Genomic DNA, 17,270 nt, shown 5'->3' with positions numbered 1-17,270 from the left:
CCCGGGTCCTGGACTAGTTCTGCTGGGTGTTCGGGGGGGGGCATGTGTGGTGGATCACTAGAGGGCTCCACTCACACCCGTGTTGAGGAAGTGTGTTGCTGTGTTTTGTGGCGTGATGTGTTCAGTTGATGTTGGAGAGGAATAAAGGAGTAGTGAGAACTGAGAGCTCTGTGTCGTCCATGCTTACCTCCACACAGTAACCCTTTTCCAGTCACTTCCCCCATCACAAATATTTGAAGGACAATCCTAAGCTGGTCAATATCTTCCAGTAGATGTATTCAGCTAAAGCACATTCCAGTTTAAGGTAGAAGTCAGAATTTCCAACTGGAACGCCCCCTCAAGTCGGATTTCCAAATCTGAAATTCGGAGCTGCCTGGCCAACCCCAGATTAACAATCCAAGATGGCGGCAGTGAACATAAACCTTGCTAAGGAGCAAAACAAATCCTGTTTTTTCTCGATTTTCCAACTTCACTGCTGGAACATGCTCAACTCTACAGTGACATCACTCCTAGTTCAGACTTATTCTGTTATTATAACTGCAGTAACACTAGAAGTATCTCAGTGGTGTACACATCATTTCAATACAATGTTTTAATTAGGCCAGTTAGTCACTGAGACACAAATCTTTTTTTAAAGCGTTCAAAATTTTAAGTTAGATTTTCCTTGCAAATGCAGTGACACTGCATTAAAACTACTCCTCAATTTATAAACTAAATATGAGAAACCGAACGTGCCAGCAATGCAGTGAAGAATCTAAAAAGTAAAAATAACTTCTTTTATGTCTCTAACTGGGTTGCAGAATTTTTGATCATGTTTATCTCCAAATATGTCACTCATATAACGTTTAATGTTTATGGCTGACCTATTTTCTCAAGTTGAGGTTTGGGGTCATGTTAAGTCTTTATCTACTCCAATTAATGCATTACAGTTAAGAGGGAAAGATCCCATGCCTCCTCTTGAACTACCATGCTCTCACGTATGCCTGCCTGTGCGTGCACACACACTCACTCACTCACACTCTAATCAGGCTCGCAAGTGCCCAGCTCCATCTGAGAAGACTTACTCTCTGATATTTTTTAAGCTCTGACTCATGATCTCTAGCTGACTGCAGGCAAGGACAGCAGAGATCCTTGGTGTGCAATCCTCTGCCCTTCACTTCATGCAATCCACTACTCTTCTCTTGCAATTTCCCAGTACACATGTCAGATGACCAGAGGTCAGGGACATATTTGCACAATTTCCTCTGATGTGATGTTCACATGGTGAAGACTTCATGTGTGATAGTTTGGCTATTTTTTTATTACAGTATCAACAACCAACTCGTTTTTCACTGAACACCCCAAAGAGAAAAATTCAAGTTCTACCATGTGGAAAGTCCCATTCAGACAACACATCAAATGGTGTTAGTCAGAGGTGACGGTGGCAGAAGTTCTCTGTTGTAATGTGGACCTCTTTTGCTAATTTGCAGCTAATTATTATTTTTTTAATTCTTGGATTTGGCTAGAGTAGCTTCGCATAACTCAGTTTTTTTTTTAAACCTCATGCTGAGCCATGTTGCAGCCTCTCAATTCATCTGCTGTCTGAAACAAGCCATTTTGGCTCCTTTGCTTTCAAGGCCAGCCTCTCTTTGACCTAACTTACTTCTGATAGGATGCCGCTTATAAACAGGAAGTTTGAACAGCAGTTGGGTGTGGCTTCCATACTCGCAGCAGACCTGTGTGCCTGGAGTACCTTATTAGAGACAATCACTCTTATGAAAATCATATAGAGTCATTAATAGAGAAAAACAAAAAGTGAAGCCTGAGCTTTAGGCTCACGTGGATTGCTTCAATTTTATCTGACACTTGGCCGTGTTTAAGTGAATATTATCAACTTTAAGACTATAACAGAAAAAAATGAAAACATAATTGGTCCACTTTCATAGCTCCCCATTATAATGTGCGTTCTAAAAAAAAAAAAAGAGGCAGTATGACTAAAACAAAAACTCATGACTAAGCCAAAGCTAATTTCTTTAGCTGTTTTCACAATTTCTGATCCAGCTTTACTTTATTTAAACAGTTATTTTAAATCAAGTTCAGGAAACCCTGTTCTGCAAATGCACACAATATTTTTCACAGCTAATATTTTAAAAGGTGTTGGCAATAAGGTGTTAGCAAGAACATTTACAGTGGCACTGTTCTGTTAAAGTGTCCAGTAAACGGTGAGCAAGCACGAACCATAGCAAGGGAAACAGCTAATATAATCCAGCCAGCTGGTGTTTCTCTTGCAGTAGTGCGATAAAATGCAAAAGAAAATATCCAAAAGCCAAAAGTTTAGAAGTTATGTATAAGTTAGTTGTTTAAGTGCTGCGGACTTAAAATACGACTTGCAGCAAAGCACCATGCTTATCTTTATGTTTGTCATGTTTCAGTTCTGTGAGTGCAAGTTTTAAAGATGCTTAAATTAACATAAATCAACAACTTTGCAATTAAAACTTAGCATTTTTAAGTTTCCTCTAGCAGGGTCAGAAATTGTTGGGATACCACACAAAGAAAGGAAGTGGATGGCAGAAAAGCTTCAGGAAAAGAGAACGTGTCAGGTTTTGTTCCAGGTTGTCATTCAAGTTAAAGAGACACAACATCGCCTCTTTCTACATACACACGTCAACACATAACCATCTCCCAACCCTCAGAGTATGATAAGAACTTGGTTATTACACCCTTCGTTCCCGTTTCGCATTTCCTCTTGTTGACAAACACCCAGTCCAAAACATATGTCCATCCTGCTTGATGAGCACTATTTCACATGACATTTTTCCCCCAAATCTCTTACAGCACTTCCCACCTAACATACACCTCCCCCTCTTTCTCCATCTCGTTTCTCCTATCTGAACCATTTCTCTCCATCTACCAGCCTCATTCTCCACTTTGCTAATCTTCACACCACCTCCAGCTAAATGAATCACTCTTTCAATTTCTTGTTCCCATTTCTCCCCATCCCAGGTTGCTCCATTCCCATTTTCATCTTCCATCATTCCCCCAACATGTCCATTGACTCCATCTGATTCTGCCTGTCTTTTACACCTTAATCCCTTCCTTTTCCTTCATGCCTCCCTCCCACTCCCTCCCTACGTGGCTAGCAGAATGACTGGTAGGAGAGCATATAATTTGTCAGAGGAGGTGCTGTCAGTTGACTGCTCTCCAGGCTAAGAGCTGCTCTCCTCGCCCCTGGGTTCACGGAGTCACTGCTCTGTTCCGCTCTGGGATTATGCAGATCTTAATTCCCTTCCGCTCACACCTGAGGGTGGCAGGGCATGAAATAAGAAAAGTGTTCACTGCAAATAAAACTTTTTGCCACCAAGAGGAGGGAGAGAGGTTGAGGGAGGACGAGAGGAAGGTGACATGGAAAGAAGAAGACAGAGGAGCTTGGTTATTGTTAGATGGACTGAGTGAAAGAATGATGGCGTGGAAATAAAATGTGTTCTAGAACCCACAATGAATGATATTTCCTGCAGTAGTGAATAAACTAAGCACAGAAACAATATACTCCACTCCCAGCTCCCATTTTCAAACATGCATCCAAATGTTCAGTATGCAGCAGCTTTATTAGTTTTTATAACCCCAGCAAGCTTTGTAATCACTGGCTCCCGTTAAACTGTTCAGCACAACGACCACGATTATCCTACACTGGAGTATTAATGTAGCGATTTAAACGACCCACAAAAGCCATCACTCAACCTTTCAATGCAACCGGGAATTCCACAGGTAGTCTGACACCTCTGGGCAAACAGGGTTTAGTGACTCCGTGGTTACTTCATAGTTAGCGGCATCTTTTTGTTCTGTGCGTAAACAGCAGGTCTAGTTTTTTTAATTAATTAATTAATTAATTGGTTTCTTGCTGGTATGTACCAGTCTTCCATTCCCCCTTCCAACCAGCATTTAAAACGTTTAGATGTTAATTTCTAATAAAGTCTTTTAAATAAGTAAACAAATGACAGATGTCTTACAGCCAGTAGCGTCGATTAAAATGGTTTAAAAAAAAAAAAAAAGTTTATGCGAAGCAGTTGATGAGAGAGAAAATAACTCGCACAAACACTGAGAGAATAGCAGATTGCTCCCTCACCTGATAAAGACTCCTTGGAAAAAGCAGAAAGACAAGACATACAGTATCCGAATGACCTGTGGGAGCATCCTCTGGCTCGAAATCTCGCCCCACTCCCGATGAATAACTTGCAAGGTTAATTGTGGGAATCAGCAAATCCACTGAAGAATCGTGAGACCGGTGTGGAGGAAAAAGGCATCGTCTCTCTCAGTGATCCAGGCTGGTCTTTGGGTAAACTTCTCCCCCCTCCCACCAAGTCCAAGGGGGGGTGAACACATGCAAACAGCGGGCGCTGTGCTTCAGGCGGCTGGACGACACTGGTCAGACTGTCAGTGCGCTGGTGCATGTGTTCAAGGGGAGTGTCGGTTTACGCGTGGGTCTCTTTTTTCCTCTCTCCTTTTCCTTGACAATGTGGTTTCGTCTCCTTTTCACTGTATTTCCCTCCCTCGCTCCAAAACATTTGAAAGGAGTGAAGATTTAAAGGAACAGTAGCTTTTGTTTTGACGGCTGCCTCTGGTGTAATTATCCTTAATTAGAATGAAGGGAGTGAGGCCTCCGATGATGACCTAATTAGACGCTAGCTGATGACCAGTTTGGACTAAAACACTCAAAAACGTGTAAGTAAAATGTGAAAGTTCGTTTTTAAATTGTTATTATTTAAGATTTCTAGCGCAATAAAATAGCTTTCTTCAAGTATTATCCACAGCGCCACAAGCTGTTTTATGCCATTCACCATTTTGTTTTCCTGCAAGTATCAGCAGGTAATTTCCAGCAACAGTCCCCTGATAGCAATCACCTTTGACCATCACAGCCAGCAGCTTTCTATGCACAAATCTAATTAGGTGCCGTGGTTTAATTACACTTACAACATCTAGTTATCATTGGTAAACTATTGCTGTCAAGGGAGCGTGACCTGTAAATCCTTAGCCGACCAATCAGCATGCAGAATGTTAGCACTTCTGGACAAAGCTGGTTTCTAATCACTAATTTAGAAGAAAAAAAAACCCAACTAAATTACATAAGTCTTATTTATTTCAGTTCAAACAAAAAAAAAAATCTGGGCTGTTATTTTAAAAAAGGATTATTATTATTATTATTATTATTATTATTATTATTATTATTATTATTATTATACCCAGGAGATGCATACCCACAGATAAACCTGCTAATTACTACTAGCAGACTAAAATGTCACTCACATGAAATGGATCAAAAAGCTTCTTTAAGGGTTTGTACCACATGGACAAATGAAAAGGTAAATTTGAAAGAAGAAAAAGAACAAAACAGCCATTTATAGTTGTTGCTTTTTGAGTAAATGATTCTTTGAAAACAAAGCCACATTTTGTACAAAGCTGTGGAATGGGCATTTTAACATGGGGGTCTACAGGTAGTGACTCGCTTTTGGACCCATTCATAAAGTAGCCATTGGAGGAGCGGCAGTTTTTGGCACTTCAGTATTAGCTTCATTTTTAAGCCCTGGAAGCTGCAGTATGGGCAAAGCAAATGTTGTTCACCAGTTTTTTTTTTTAAGGAGCTTCATTGAACCAAAATACAATATTGTTATCAACCAAATGACCGAGGTAAACCTGCCACCACCTTTGCGCCCTTTAATCCTGGCAATATTGTAACAAGAGTGATTTTCCACATGGAAACATCACCAAAGTGGAGCTTTTGCAGGGATGTTGCTGTGGTTAGCAAGTGCCCTATCTTCTTTGGAAAAAAGATCAATATATTTGTGGCTTGAACTAGATGGAACCCTGTCTACTACGGTAGACAGTGTTACTGCATCAGGTCATTGAATGCATCCCCATGTACTGGCAAAAGAAAGAAAGCAGAGCCAGTCTCAGTGTCCATTAGCGCCTCTGAATATTAGAAATTACAGGGCAGCAGCACAGTTGTCTGTTTTATTGTCAGTCATCTTTCCCGGTTTATTCCACTCAGCAGCTCTAATATGTTCTAAGCAGGCAGAACCATTACTTGTCTTTATATGTGAAAATACAGCAGATTAACCTTCGCCATATTCAATTACTTGGTCCCATTTCAATGAACAACTGTATTAAAGATGCGTTAGGTTTCTCTTTCTTAAAAAGGAGTGAAAAATCACAAGCCTCTTTAGCTTCACATTCCAGTGGGCTTGTGAATTTACATCGGCTCTGGTCTTTTCTATGAGCGAGCGGGTCACACATTCAGAACTTTAAAAGAAGTCAAAAGATATAACAGGTAAGCCCACGTAAAGTCTGAGAAAAATTAAAACAAGAAAACAAAGGGATTATCCAGAAGGTGGTCTAAAAGGAAAGCGGCGATTAAACCCTGCTGCAGACGCTGAAACACACAGCTGTAGAAACAACAGCCAAGGCGTCATTCTTGTAACAGTGCTTTCACCTACCTGAAGCGTGCATTTGTATTTAGTACATTATTATGTAAAGGCTCTGTAGATGAGACTTTACCATCAACATCTGATAAGCTTAACATTTTTCTGGCCCAGTTGGACCCTAGCAGACTTATGAGTATGTAACAAATTGCAGAGACAAGGAATTACACAGGAAGGACTCGGAAAATGACATATAAACTAATAAAATAACATGGGTCACACCATCTATCAAAACAAGTGGAGCTGACTGGAAAAGAGGCACAAGAGGAAAGAATTCGGGAAGAGCGTGTGGGCACAAAAACAAAGGAAGGGAAAGAAGGCTGAAGTTAAAGAGGTCAGAGATGTGAAGGCAGAAGTTGCTTTGGATATTTAGTGTCTTTGTACAAGACACTGGCTGATATGGTAACATCTAAAAGTTGTTTAATAGAAGCTCTTTTGGCCTTTCCAGCAAAGAGGGAAAGGGTGGCTGTATTAAAAAAAAAAAGTCTAGTAAAACAACATAAAAGAGACAGATCAGAGAATAGTAGTTAAAGTGGGGGGTTCTTGGGAAATTAGGAAAAATGATAAAGTTTAAAGAGGAAGGTAGATTTGTTGTCAAGTTTAAAGATAAAAGTGACAAGGCCTTAAACCTCCCTCTAGCTGAAAGATCAAAGGGGAAATGTAGTGAATGTGGAAATGATGCTAAATGCTAACATTCCTGTCTTCTGCAAATCCAGAGCCCAGGGGTTGAAGTAAAAGTTAACATCTACTGTGTTTAGTAGATGATATACATTAGCTGTAACAGAACAGAAGCTGTTACTGTGAAGAATTTAAATTCTCAAAAATTGAGGCAGCCATTCAGGAACTGAGACACTATAATTTTAACTAAGCATAAATACACGCAGGATGAAGCAAGAGCTGTGGAAATGCAAAAACCGCGACCAGAAGGAAAAATGCCCCAACCAGATTCTTTGAGTAAAGTTACAGGACACAATTAGCCCTTCATTTACGGGAGAACTGTTTCCTCCTGAATTCAGAGAGAACTGAGGTTATCATATTTGACCCCAAAAATCTCAGAAACATGGTGTTTAATCTGATGCTTAGCTTGGATGGCTTTACCTTGGCTTCCAGCGAGATTCCTGTGAGGAATCTTGGAGACCTTTTTGAACAGGATATTTCCTTCGGTGTAGACATTAAACAAATATTTAAGACTGCTGAAATGCTAGTTAATGCATTTATTACTTCTAGGCTGGACTATAGCAGTTCCTTAATATCAAGCTGTTCTAAAAGTTCCACAAAAAACCCCAGGTAACTCCAAACACTGCTGTGAAAGTATTGACAGGGGCTAGAAAGGGAGGTTTTATTTCCTTTCTACATCCCTGCTTCTCTTCATTGACTCTGTCAAATCTCCAACTGAAAATCCTCCTCCTCACATACAAATACTTGAGTAATCAGGCCCCATCATATCTTAAAGACCCCGTGGTACCACATTATCCAAACAGAGTTCTTTGCTCACAGACTGCAGGCTTGCTAAAGTAGAATGGGAGGCAGAGACTTCAGCCATCATGCCCCTCTCCTGTGGAACCAGCTTTCATTTTGGGTTTAGGAGACAAACAGCCTTTCTAGTGTTAAGATTAAACTCAAAACTTTTCTTTTCGATAAAGCTTATAGTTAGATCTGGATCGGGGTGAGCCTGAACCATCACCTAAAAAGGCTGCAAGGGGGACTTCCTATGGTGTACTTAGGGTGAGTGGAGAAGAAATGCTATTTCACTCTTCAGGTGTTTATATACCACTACTACATGTCATTCGACTTTGTCTTCTCTCTCTCTTAGCTTTTTTTGTCCTTGTTCCCCTCTGATGTTGCTTTTCTTTAACCTCTTTCCCCTAATGCCAGACTTCAGCCTGTTCCTGAGCTTTGTTCAGCTGAAGATTTCTTCCTGTTAAAACTGAGTTTTTCCTTTCCACCACTGCTAAACACTTGCTCACAAGGGATCGTGTGATTGTTGGCCATTTTCTATTTAATATAGTAGGGTCCTTAAATTAAATAGATGTGCTATTGGCACTAGAGGCCAAACCACAAGATCACACATCAGTTGTGGTAGATGATGCAAGAGGCAGTTTTAGAAAATAAACACTGGCCCAGAGAAGCTGCAATATTGCATTACATGAAGTATGAGAGAGAAGCAAGAGACAGGAGTATAAATCATGATTATAGAATTTGATTAACATTTTTAAACTGAATGCAATGAGTTTGAAAACAGGCAGCAATTTAACCCTTTGAAGCCACGTTTAACATATTAGATAAATGAGTTTTTGTGGGTTTGTGAAACATTTAAGGAATAAATTACAATAAAGCCCTATGTTTCAAATATGATACAACTTTAAACTCATATATGCAAATATATGAGTTAATATTTAATGTTAATATTTAATGTATTTGTGTGCGTGTGTGGGGGGGGGGGGGGGGGGGGGATGTTGTAAGAGATTTCACAAAACACAAAAAGTTGTACTTTTGGTAATTATTTAGTGGTTCAGGCTTTAAAGCGACAATTAAGAGGTGTATTTAAAGATTAGCCAGGTATTTTGCCTTCAAGCAAACCTAATTAAGCCACATTTAGACACTGTGATTCATGTAAATGAACTTATCACATGTGAGATGGGCTATAAAATTACAATTCTTGGGAGTGCACGTGGATGGTAAATGGACCATCCACATGCAGATCCGCTTTGTATTGCGAGCCTCATTAACCTTTAACACAAATATTCGTGCAATTTTTTGTTGTTTGGTTGTTTTTTTCTATTCCTAAGAACATTGTCTAACATTTTCACACACCCTCACACGGTTGCATCACGGGCAACTTCAACATGCAGACTGGAGTAGAGCCACTTTTCACAGAAGTGATTATGGCTGTTTATGTTAAGGTACAGCATCCAATAGAAAAGGGTGCAGGCATGGTGTGAGTTATAGACCTGGAGAGGAAACAAAACAATCATCATTGTGGTGGATATAACAGACTTGGAAGCATTTTCTGGCCACTGGTAAAGCAAACAACACAATATGGATTCTAAAGCCAACACGATGAAGAAAAACTCATCCAAAAGAAAGAAGTCCACTGATGCTGATGAACCACCGAAATAGTGGTTACTAAAGAACATAGATGATATAGAATCAGTCCTATCTAGTAAAATCTGTTTCTCCCATAAAGATTCAAGATTATTTGACTTTCAACTCTCTGACTTTGCACCAGCTACATGTTTGCACAGAAATCACAGAAAAGGCAAAGACTAAATAGCACCCAGCTTTCAAGATATTACCTGAACAAATTGAAATGGTGAAAAATAAACTGATGAAAGAAACAATGCTGTACTTAACAGCACATAGAATAGACGGCAGATTGATTTTTGCCAGTAAAACCAAAAACAGAGAAAATACTTAATGAAGGCACTGCGATTCCTCAAACCACCTTCTAGAATATCACATTCCTTCAAGTCAAACGTTTTGTCATCAAATCCCACAAATCACCAAAATCTTCTGCAATACAAATAAAAGACAGGGCATGTGCTGTAGTTCTTGGATAACAATGTGGGGCCATGACACAGGCCAATAAGCTACTGGCTGCTCAGAGAGATTTTTATGATTTGATTATGATTCAATTTTTATTTTGATGTTGTAAAATGAAAAGGCACAACCCTAAAAAGAGAAAATACACAGCTGATAAGCTACCTAAGTGACATCTGAGGCGAATGCTGTCAGCGTCTTATCTTTGCTGTTATTCTTTAACCTCTTGCGCTGCCCTCATCTCAGCTTTGTAGATTATTAGGAGGCACAGTAGTGAAAGGTCAGATTGCAGCTGTGGCAGTCACTCTGACTTTTTTCCCTTTCACCCATACAACCAAAGGCGACGTTTTCTTTAACCAGCTTTATCCTAATATAACTGTGAAGCATGTGTGGTAACATGCCAAACTTGACCTCTAACACAGCAACCTAATAAGTTGGTCTCAGAGACTGGGGCTAATATTTCCCCTTGTCTTTAGCAGAAACCTCCTAAGAAATCAATATTTACGTTAGCAACACATTTATGCAGTATGTACTAAAATTCTATGCAATTCTCCGAAGCCCTGTTGCTGCCAGCATTTGTGCCAATTGTGAATTTCCTGGGAAGTGATTTGTTTTCTCCCTATGCTGTTTGTGCACTCCTTTAGTCGCAGAGAAATGGCTGCACAGCCTGGCACAAAATCCCAATCTCGAGCTCTCCCCCAGAGAGTTGGACCTGTGGCTGGAGTAGTCTGTTTGTGGTCTAACTTCTTCCTTATCCTCTGCTTCAGAGTAAATAACATTCTGCTTGGCTGTTGGTCTGGGTGAATACAAAAAGCTTTGTGCAGCGGTCCGTGCTGTTTATGGCCTAAAGAGGTGATTATCCACATAATGTTTAGGAACTTACACAGAGGCAGGGTTAAGGTGCCATCCTGTCTGGTTTTATTGGCTTTATCTCAGCTGTTCGGATTTGACAGGACTTTGGTAACAACTAAAAGTCTGTCCTCTTTCATCCATGTTCTCTGTATTTATACTTTTCATGATTTCTTGCCGTTGCACAATATTAGATGTAAAATTCTCCTTTCTGTACGCTACTGTGCATTCTGGAGAAAATGCCATATTTAGTAATGTGAATAGATGAGTAGATAAGTATGTGATAAAGAGAAGACAATGTAAATTGTCTTCTCTTTATCAGATTGCAGAAAAAACACAAAATTCAACAATTGTGTCACACATACTAAGCAGCTTTTCAAAATTCAGAGGGGATTTGAGCAGACTCCTTTGCAATATTTCTTTTGCTTTGTTTGTTTTTCTTTGGGCTGTTTTGCTTTATCTTCTTTTTGGGTTTCTTTTCATTTATTGAGGTCCTACTTTTGGTTTGATACCATCTGTGTTGTTTTCTTCTTATGTCAATGCACAGACCTCTTTGAAATGAGTACTGCGGTCTTGGGTTTTCTTCCCAAAACAGTATTCATAAATAAGTTTCGTACATTATCACCTAACAGAGTTTGTGAGGAAGAAACTTTCTGATCAGGTATTCTAAAAGGTACAAGGATGAACCTATTCAATAACTACCTACCATTCAATGAAGAACGTGCTTGGTCATATCTAACCCCCTCATACATAAATATGGCCCTAAACCCATTTCAGTCTAATCCTTGTGGCATTTGCTGTTTGCTCAGTCGTGTTTTCAGCTTCAGAAACTTGATTGCAAACTTTATGTATAAGTGTTATATTATTTGTATCATTTGATTAAATGTAAGGGACAAATTCTCTCATGGGGACATAAATGTGCAGAAATAGATGCAGATGCATAAAGTAAAACGAATAATCTAGACAGACATGACCATCCGTCTGCATGCATAAAGCATCCATTCATTTCATACTGCCAGCCAAGGTGGGCATGCAGTCCAAAAGAAAGCTGATAGGCTTTGACAGATGGACATGTGCGCCACAATGTGAATGACAAGAGTCAGTCAGAGCCAGTCAGCCAAAATATTGGAAGAATACAACGTCAAAGTCAGTCTAATACAACATCAGCTCTACATTTAATTCATATTAGCTGTAGTCAAAGTCTATTTTATGATTCCCAAGCACGTAGTTCACTCCAGCACCCTAACCCACATTTCAAAAGCAGTTGCCCTTAAAGCGCATTTAAAAGGAGGAGCCGTTTGTTTTGAAATTCCAATTAGCTTGCAGACATATCACAAATCAACCTCAGCTACAGCTTTAGACAGTAACAACGTAAATCTGTTGTATGCTTGTAAGAATGAAGTCTGAAGACATATTTATGTTTAACTTGTGTCTGAGTTAAGCAGCACTGAGCCACTGCAACAGCTGTTCAACATGGTTAAATGAAGATGGTTATGTTTATATTGCTCCACATGTCTGGGAAAGTGAATGACCATGAGGATGAGGCAAACAATAAATATACATTAGGCTACTGGATGAAACTGGAGCCAGCAGACAGACAGCAGTGTTTAGCAAAGACTGCTAGCTAGCAAATCTTAATTTTTTACAGTATAAAGATATGTGATTGGCTGTAGCGCCAACTTCCCATCCTTATTCCAGTCCAGTGGCACCACTGCCCAAACCAACTATTAATTTATTTGCCAATGCAAGTCTTTTAGATGTATTAAATACTTGTGATTGTTCTTCATTTATATCATAGACTTATGTAACGATAATTGTATTGTATTGTATCTTTATTTATTTCAGACATAATAAAACAAACAACCAAAAAACAAAAAAACCAATATATACTCGTCTACATGTACTTTCGTTTACGGATACGAATATATGTGTAGATATATACACACACACACACACACACACACACACACACACACACACACACGTATTTGTACAGACAAGCAAAAAAAGAAATATAAAATAAAACACATTCGTCTAACATGAAATAACAATTGTTTGGTCTGAAAAGGAGTAGGATCAAACTGTATGAAACAAAATTTGTGCCACTGCAAAACCTTTGGTCATGACTGTGCTGCAATCTTTGAGATACAGGAATATAGTTAAAGTACAAAAATGTAACGGGCAGTGTCACGTTTGTAATCATATAGCCTTATTGTTTAACCATCCGTCCATTTTCTTCGCTTATTCTGGGTCACCTATTCTAACTGTCACAGGGCAAGAGAGAGGGTACACCCTAGGCAGGTCACCAGTCTGTCACAGAGACAGACAATCATTCACTCTCACATTCACACCCATTAAGCTAACTCCATTGTGCTGGAGGAAGCCAGAGTACCTGACGAGAATCCACGCAGGGAGAACATGCATACTGGATCTGAACCAACAACTTTCTTGCTGTGACAGGATGGTGCTAATCACAGCATCGCCATGCCACCCATTATTTAACCAAGTCATGGGTTTTACTTTTTTGTGATCAAAAGAAAGCCTACAAAACACACAGGTCTTGTGTGTTTGGGGTCAACGCTAGCTTGAGCTGCTAACCCAGGGAAGCCTACCATTCAAAAACACCTTGTGCATTTTCTTGTAAAGCTGTGTTTAATAGTACTGAATGTCATGACTTGTTACAGTTACTTTCAGAGGCTAATAATAGTCCAAAATATGAAAATAGGTCTCCAAAATACAAACCATTAAACATTAAAATTTTACTTTACTTTCTCTACACTCCCCCAAAGATACATGAATGCGGACAAAATTAAAATGAAGTGCAATATGTCGTTCTTTTTATGCTCCCTGACCTACTGCCACTCTGACCCCTGTCAGACGATCATGGCATTTATTTTCTTGACATCACCAAACAATTGCAAAGAGCTAAAAGGAGGCTGGTCAAAGCTTTAACGAGGGTCTGGTGTGTTTAACGGTGGTATGATTAGCTGAACAGACTAAAATGGAAAGAAAGGGTCCAATTTTGATGACTGGTGTGAATCTGGTTCCACATATTATGGAGGGCACTAAGAGAAAGGTCAGTAATGGATGTTTTGGAGGCCAGTTCAAAAACAAAGTGCATCTTCTTTCGGTCTTTCATGCTGTAGAGTGTATGAGCTTGTAGTATCTTCCATGTTGGGTAGCACCATTTCAGAATATAGCAAACATTTTGTGCTACATTCCCCCAAGAGGGCAGACACTGAGTCCGATGTTTTGGTCTTCAGTATCGTAGCGAAGTGAGCACTTTGTTAAATTCCAGATAAGAACTTCCTACCAGAGAGAGCCGCTCTCTTCCATCTCTCTAAGAAGAAGATGGGAAAAAAATCACTCCTGTTCCTTTTTAGACTCTTTGTAGTCTTATTTCCTGCTGACAAGCCTGTCAGAACCTCTGATAAGACCCTATATTAAAGATGCATATAGGACAGTTCTGACTGACTGAATTAACTTTGGACGATCAGCAACCCTGATCTGCATTTGTATTTCAATTCTCCACACTGAACCAAAAGACTCTTTATGTGTGAGTATGACCTTTGAATAGCCTGGACACTTATTACTTATTAACCCTATCTCCTGATTATTATTTTAAGGAACGTGACTAATACATAAACGCATGTATATGAGGAATTTGACACAAAGTAAAAACTGCTTTGATACTAAAAATATTATTAGTATAGGTTAAATCGAGGTTGGTCACTGTATAGCAGCTGTTCAGTTGCAGCTTTTTTAACACGAGGACTACCAAATATAAAAAACAGCTACACTAATTTTTCAAGTGCAAAGAAACTTGCTAAAACACAGCCTTTATGATGCAAGCATTGAATGAAGTTGGGTGATAGTTTCGACAAGGACTGAACATTGCATTTACTAAAGCACAGTTTTGACTAATAAACTGATGAAGCAACATAGTATAGCTGAGTCTCAGCAATATCAGGAAGTAGGATAGGACCCTTGGTGTCTAAACACTGGTGGTAGTAGAAGTGAAGCAGATGGTGACTCAGATGAGACTCTCTGAGCAACCAGGATGAGGCGGAGATGAAGAAAAGGCAAAGAGTCTGGGAGGAAGAATATTTGAACAACACGAATGTGTGCAAGAAGACTTTTGGAGACTTTTAGATCAGACAGCAGATTTGCTGGAAGATGGAAAGAATGTTTGCAAATTAAGGATTAATTAAGGTGATTAATACAGGATATTGCTGTTCATTAGCATTTTTTAAATTCTAAATAGGACGATAATCATTCTCTAATATTAGCCGAGTGTTTATTGCGATACAAAATGCTGGACTGATATACAGTGAAAACCCCACATTTTTCACAATTGATTTAAAGCTAAAAATAATAAATAAATAAATAGATATAATTATCCAAGTCCTAAAAAAAAAATCCAAGTTTACTGGTTTTGTATTCATATCTCTTAAATTTTCTATAGCATGTAAATATATCCTGAATGTACATGAAAAAAAGATTGATTCTGCCTATAAATTAAACACAGGTGCACTCAGTGTTTGCTGAAGCCAATAATAAACAATATGTTTGTGTTCTTTATCAGATACCCACTCTTATTTTTATTGTACAAACACAAACACTCAAGTCAGGCCCCATTCTCCACCGATCAATGGTAATGATTTTTATACTGAGCAGACTGGAATCGGTTTGCTCTGAGTCGTGTTACAACTGTGATGCAGTACGTTTTAGCTGCTGTGTCTTTTTATGACTCAAGTCACTATGTCAATGAGTTGTGACCATGAAATGCAGCTCAGCCTTTGCTGACGTGAACATGCAGCTGAGCGCAGCTTTAAGGCGCAGCAGCTATAAATAAGGTGCTTTATGCTGTCTTTGTTCTTTGACTTCACCGAGGCAAAATGTACTTCATCGGCTGCGAAATAAATTCTTGAAGAAAACATTTAGATTTCCTTATATTTTAAGACGAGAAGGCTTATAAAGGACGCTTTTGAAGATAACACTTTTAAACGGCCTTTGTGTGACTCATTTCTGTTAGAGTGGAGTTTGAAGGAGTGTTCAATGGCTGTCCTATTTTCCACGTAATGCCTGTGACACTCGCAGGGGTAGAAATGGTGAGAAACAACAATGCTGTGCCCCGCAGCTTCTTTTTATGTTGCTCTTGTGAGTTTGTGATGGAAATGAATAGAATCCAAAGCAATATGGTAATGTGTTAAATTATAATTAGCCAACAGAAGAAGTGAATTAAGTTGTCATTTTTCCCTCACGGACAGAAATCACAGCTTCATTTTCTGCAGTCATCCTTTAGTGACTTGTGTCTTTATCTTTATTTCATTCAGTAGGCTTAAACTATTATTGGAAGTTATGACTCTGTGTTTATCAGTTGCAACATACTTTATACATAATTTGTCTTATTCAAAATCATAATGATGGGTCAGAGTCACAGACACTAATCTGCCAAGATCGAAGCTGAATCATACCAGCACACATAACATCTTCTCATTGAACATATTCATTTTAGGATTTTGGATTAGAATTAAAGATGATTTACTGTTAACAAAATCACACATAGATAAACTCTGTTTTAACTCTCTGTATCACTTAATCCATAAAAAGGTGTGTTTTTAAAAAAAAAATAAAGTCCTTTTATTTCACTTTTTAATAAAGATGAGCCAGGAAAACTAAGTCTCTATTGGAATAAAAAAGCCCTATTTACTTTGAAGAAGATAAAATCGCTGTATCGATTTCTCCTCTTTACTAACAATAGAATCTCTTTTTAGGGCAACTACTCAATGTCCATATTGCATGTGAGCATTGTTGCATGACTGACTGAGAAAAATGGGCACATTCCTTTAAACTCAGTTGTTGTATTTGTACGTAACATAGTCTGATTGAGTAGCTTTATTAGGAAGTGGGGAGTGAATAATGGCTCTACTATGTCATAGATACAGAGAGCACTACCAAAGCAATTGCACCTGAAATCGGTTTAATGCCAGTGTTTCCAGTTGAAGTACCAACATCTACCTTTGCAGTGTTTCATGGGGCCAGCTTTACACTGCCCAGAGTACAAAACACCAACATGGGTATGTGAAATTTTTTTTTTTTTTTTTTTTTTTTTTTTCTCTAAATGACATCAGAAACAGCAGTATGCGACATTACGTGATGGCAGAGCTTCAGTTCATCCTTTGTCATTTTTTTTTTTTTTTTTTTTTTTTTTAATAAATAGGACAGGGGGAATGAATGAGAGAAAGAGGGGGAGAGAAAGAAAGAAAACCAAAGGGGAGAAGAGACGGTGAGAAGGGGGGGGAAGAGAGAGAAGAAAAAAAAAAAAAAAGAACTCCTGGGTCACCTGTATGGAGAAAAAAAAAAAACAAACAAAAAAAACAAACAGAGGAGACAGCAAACAACAAAGAGCAACATAATAATAGAGAA

At 38.8% G+C, this 17,270-nt stretch overlaps 1 protein-coding gene across 2 annotated transcripts in view; it reads right to left on the bottom strand.

Annotated features, from left to right (window-relative positions):
* The window catches only part of glra4a (glycine receptor, alpha 4a), a 47,938-nt gene extending 43,768 nt beyond the window's left edge, over window positions 1–4,170 (bottom strand). For both annotated transcript variants that reach the window (XM_085373399.1, XM_085373406.1), the window contains exon 1: window positions 4,103–4,170. In XM_085373399.1, coding sequence (XP_085229525.1) covers window positions 4,103–4,170 — 68 coding nt within the window. The remainder of the gene's footprint in view (window positions 1–4,102) is intronic.
* Window positions 4,171–17,270: the final 13,100 nt, after the last annotated feature.

Source organism: Diplotaxodon limnothrissa, linkage group LG2 (assembly GCF_057381915.1).
Source record: "Diplotaxodon limnothrissa isolate DT_005_m linkage group LG2, D_limnothrissa_male_GT1.1, whole genome shotgun sequence".
Lineage (NCBI taxonomy): Eukaryota > Metazoa > Chordata > Actinopteri > Cichliformes > Cichlidae > Diplotaxodon > Diplotaxodon limnothrissa.
This window is presented reverse-complemented; position numbering and strand designations above follow the sequence as displayed.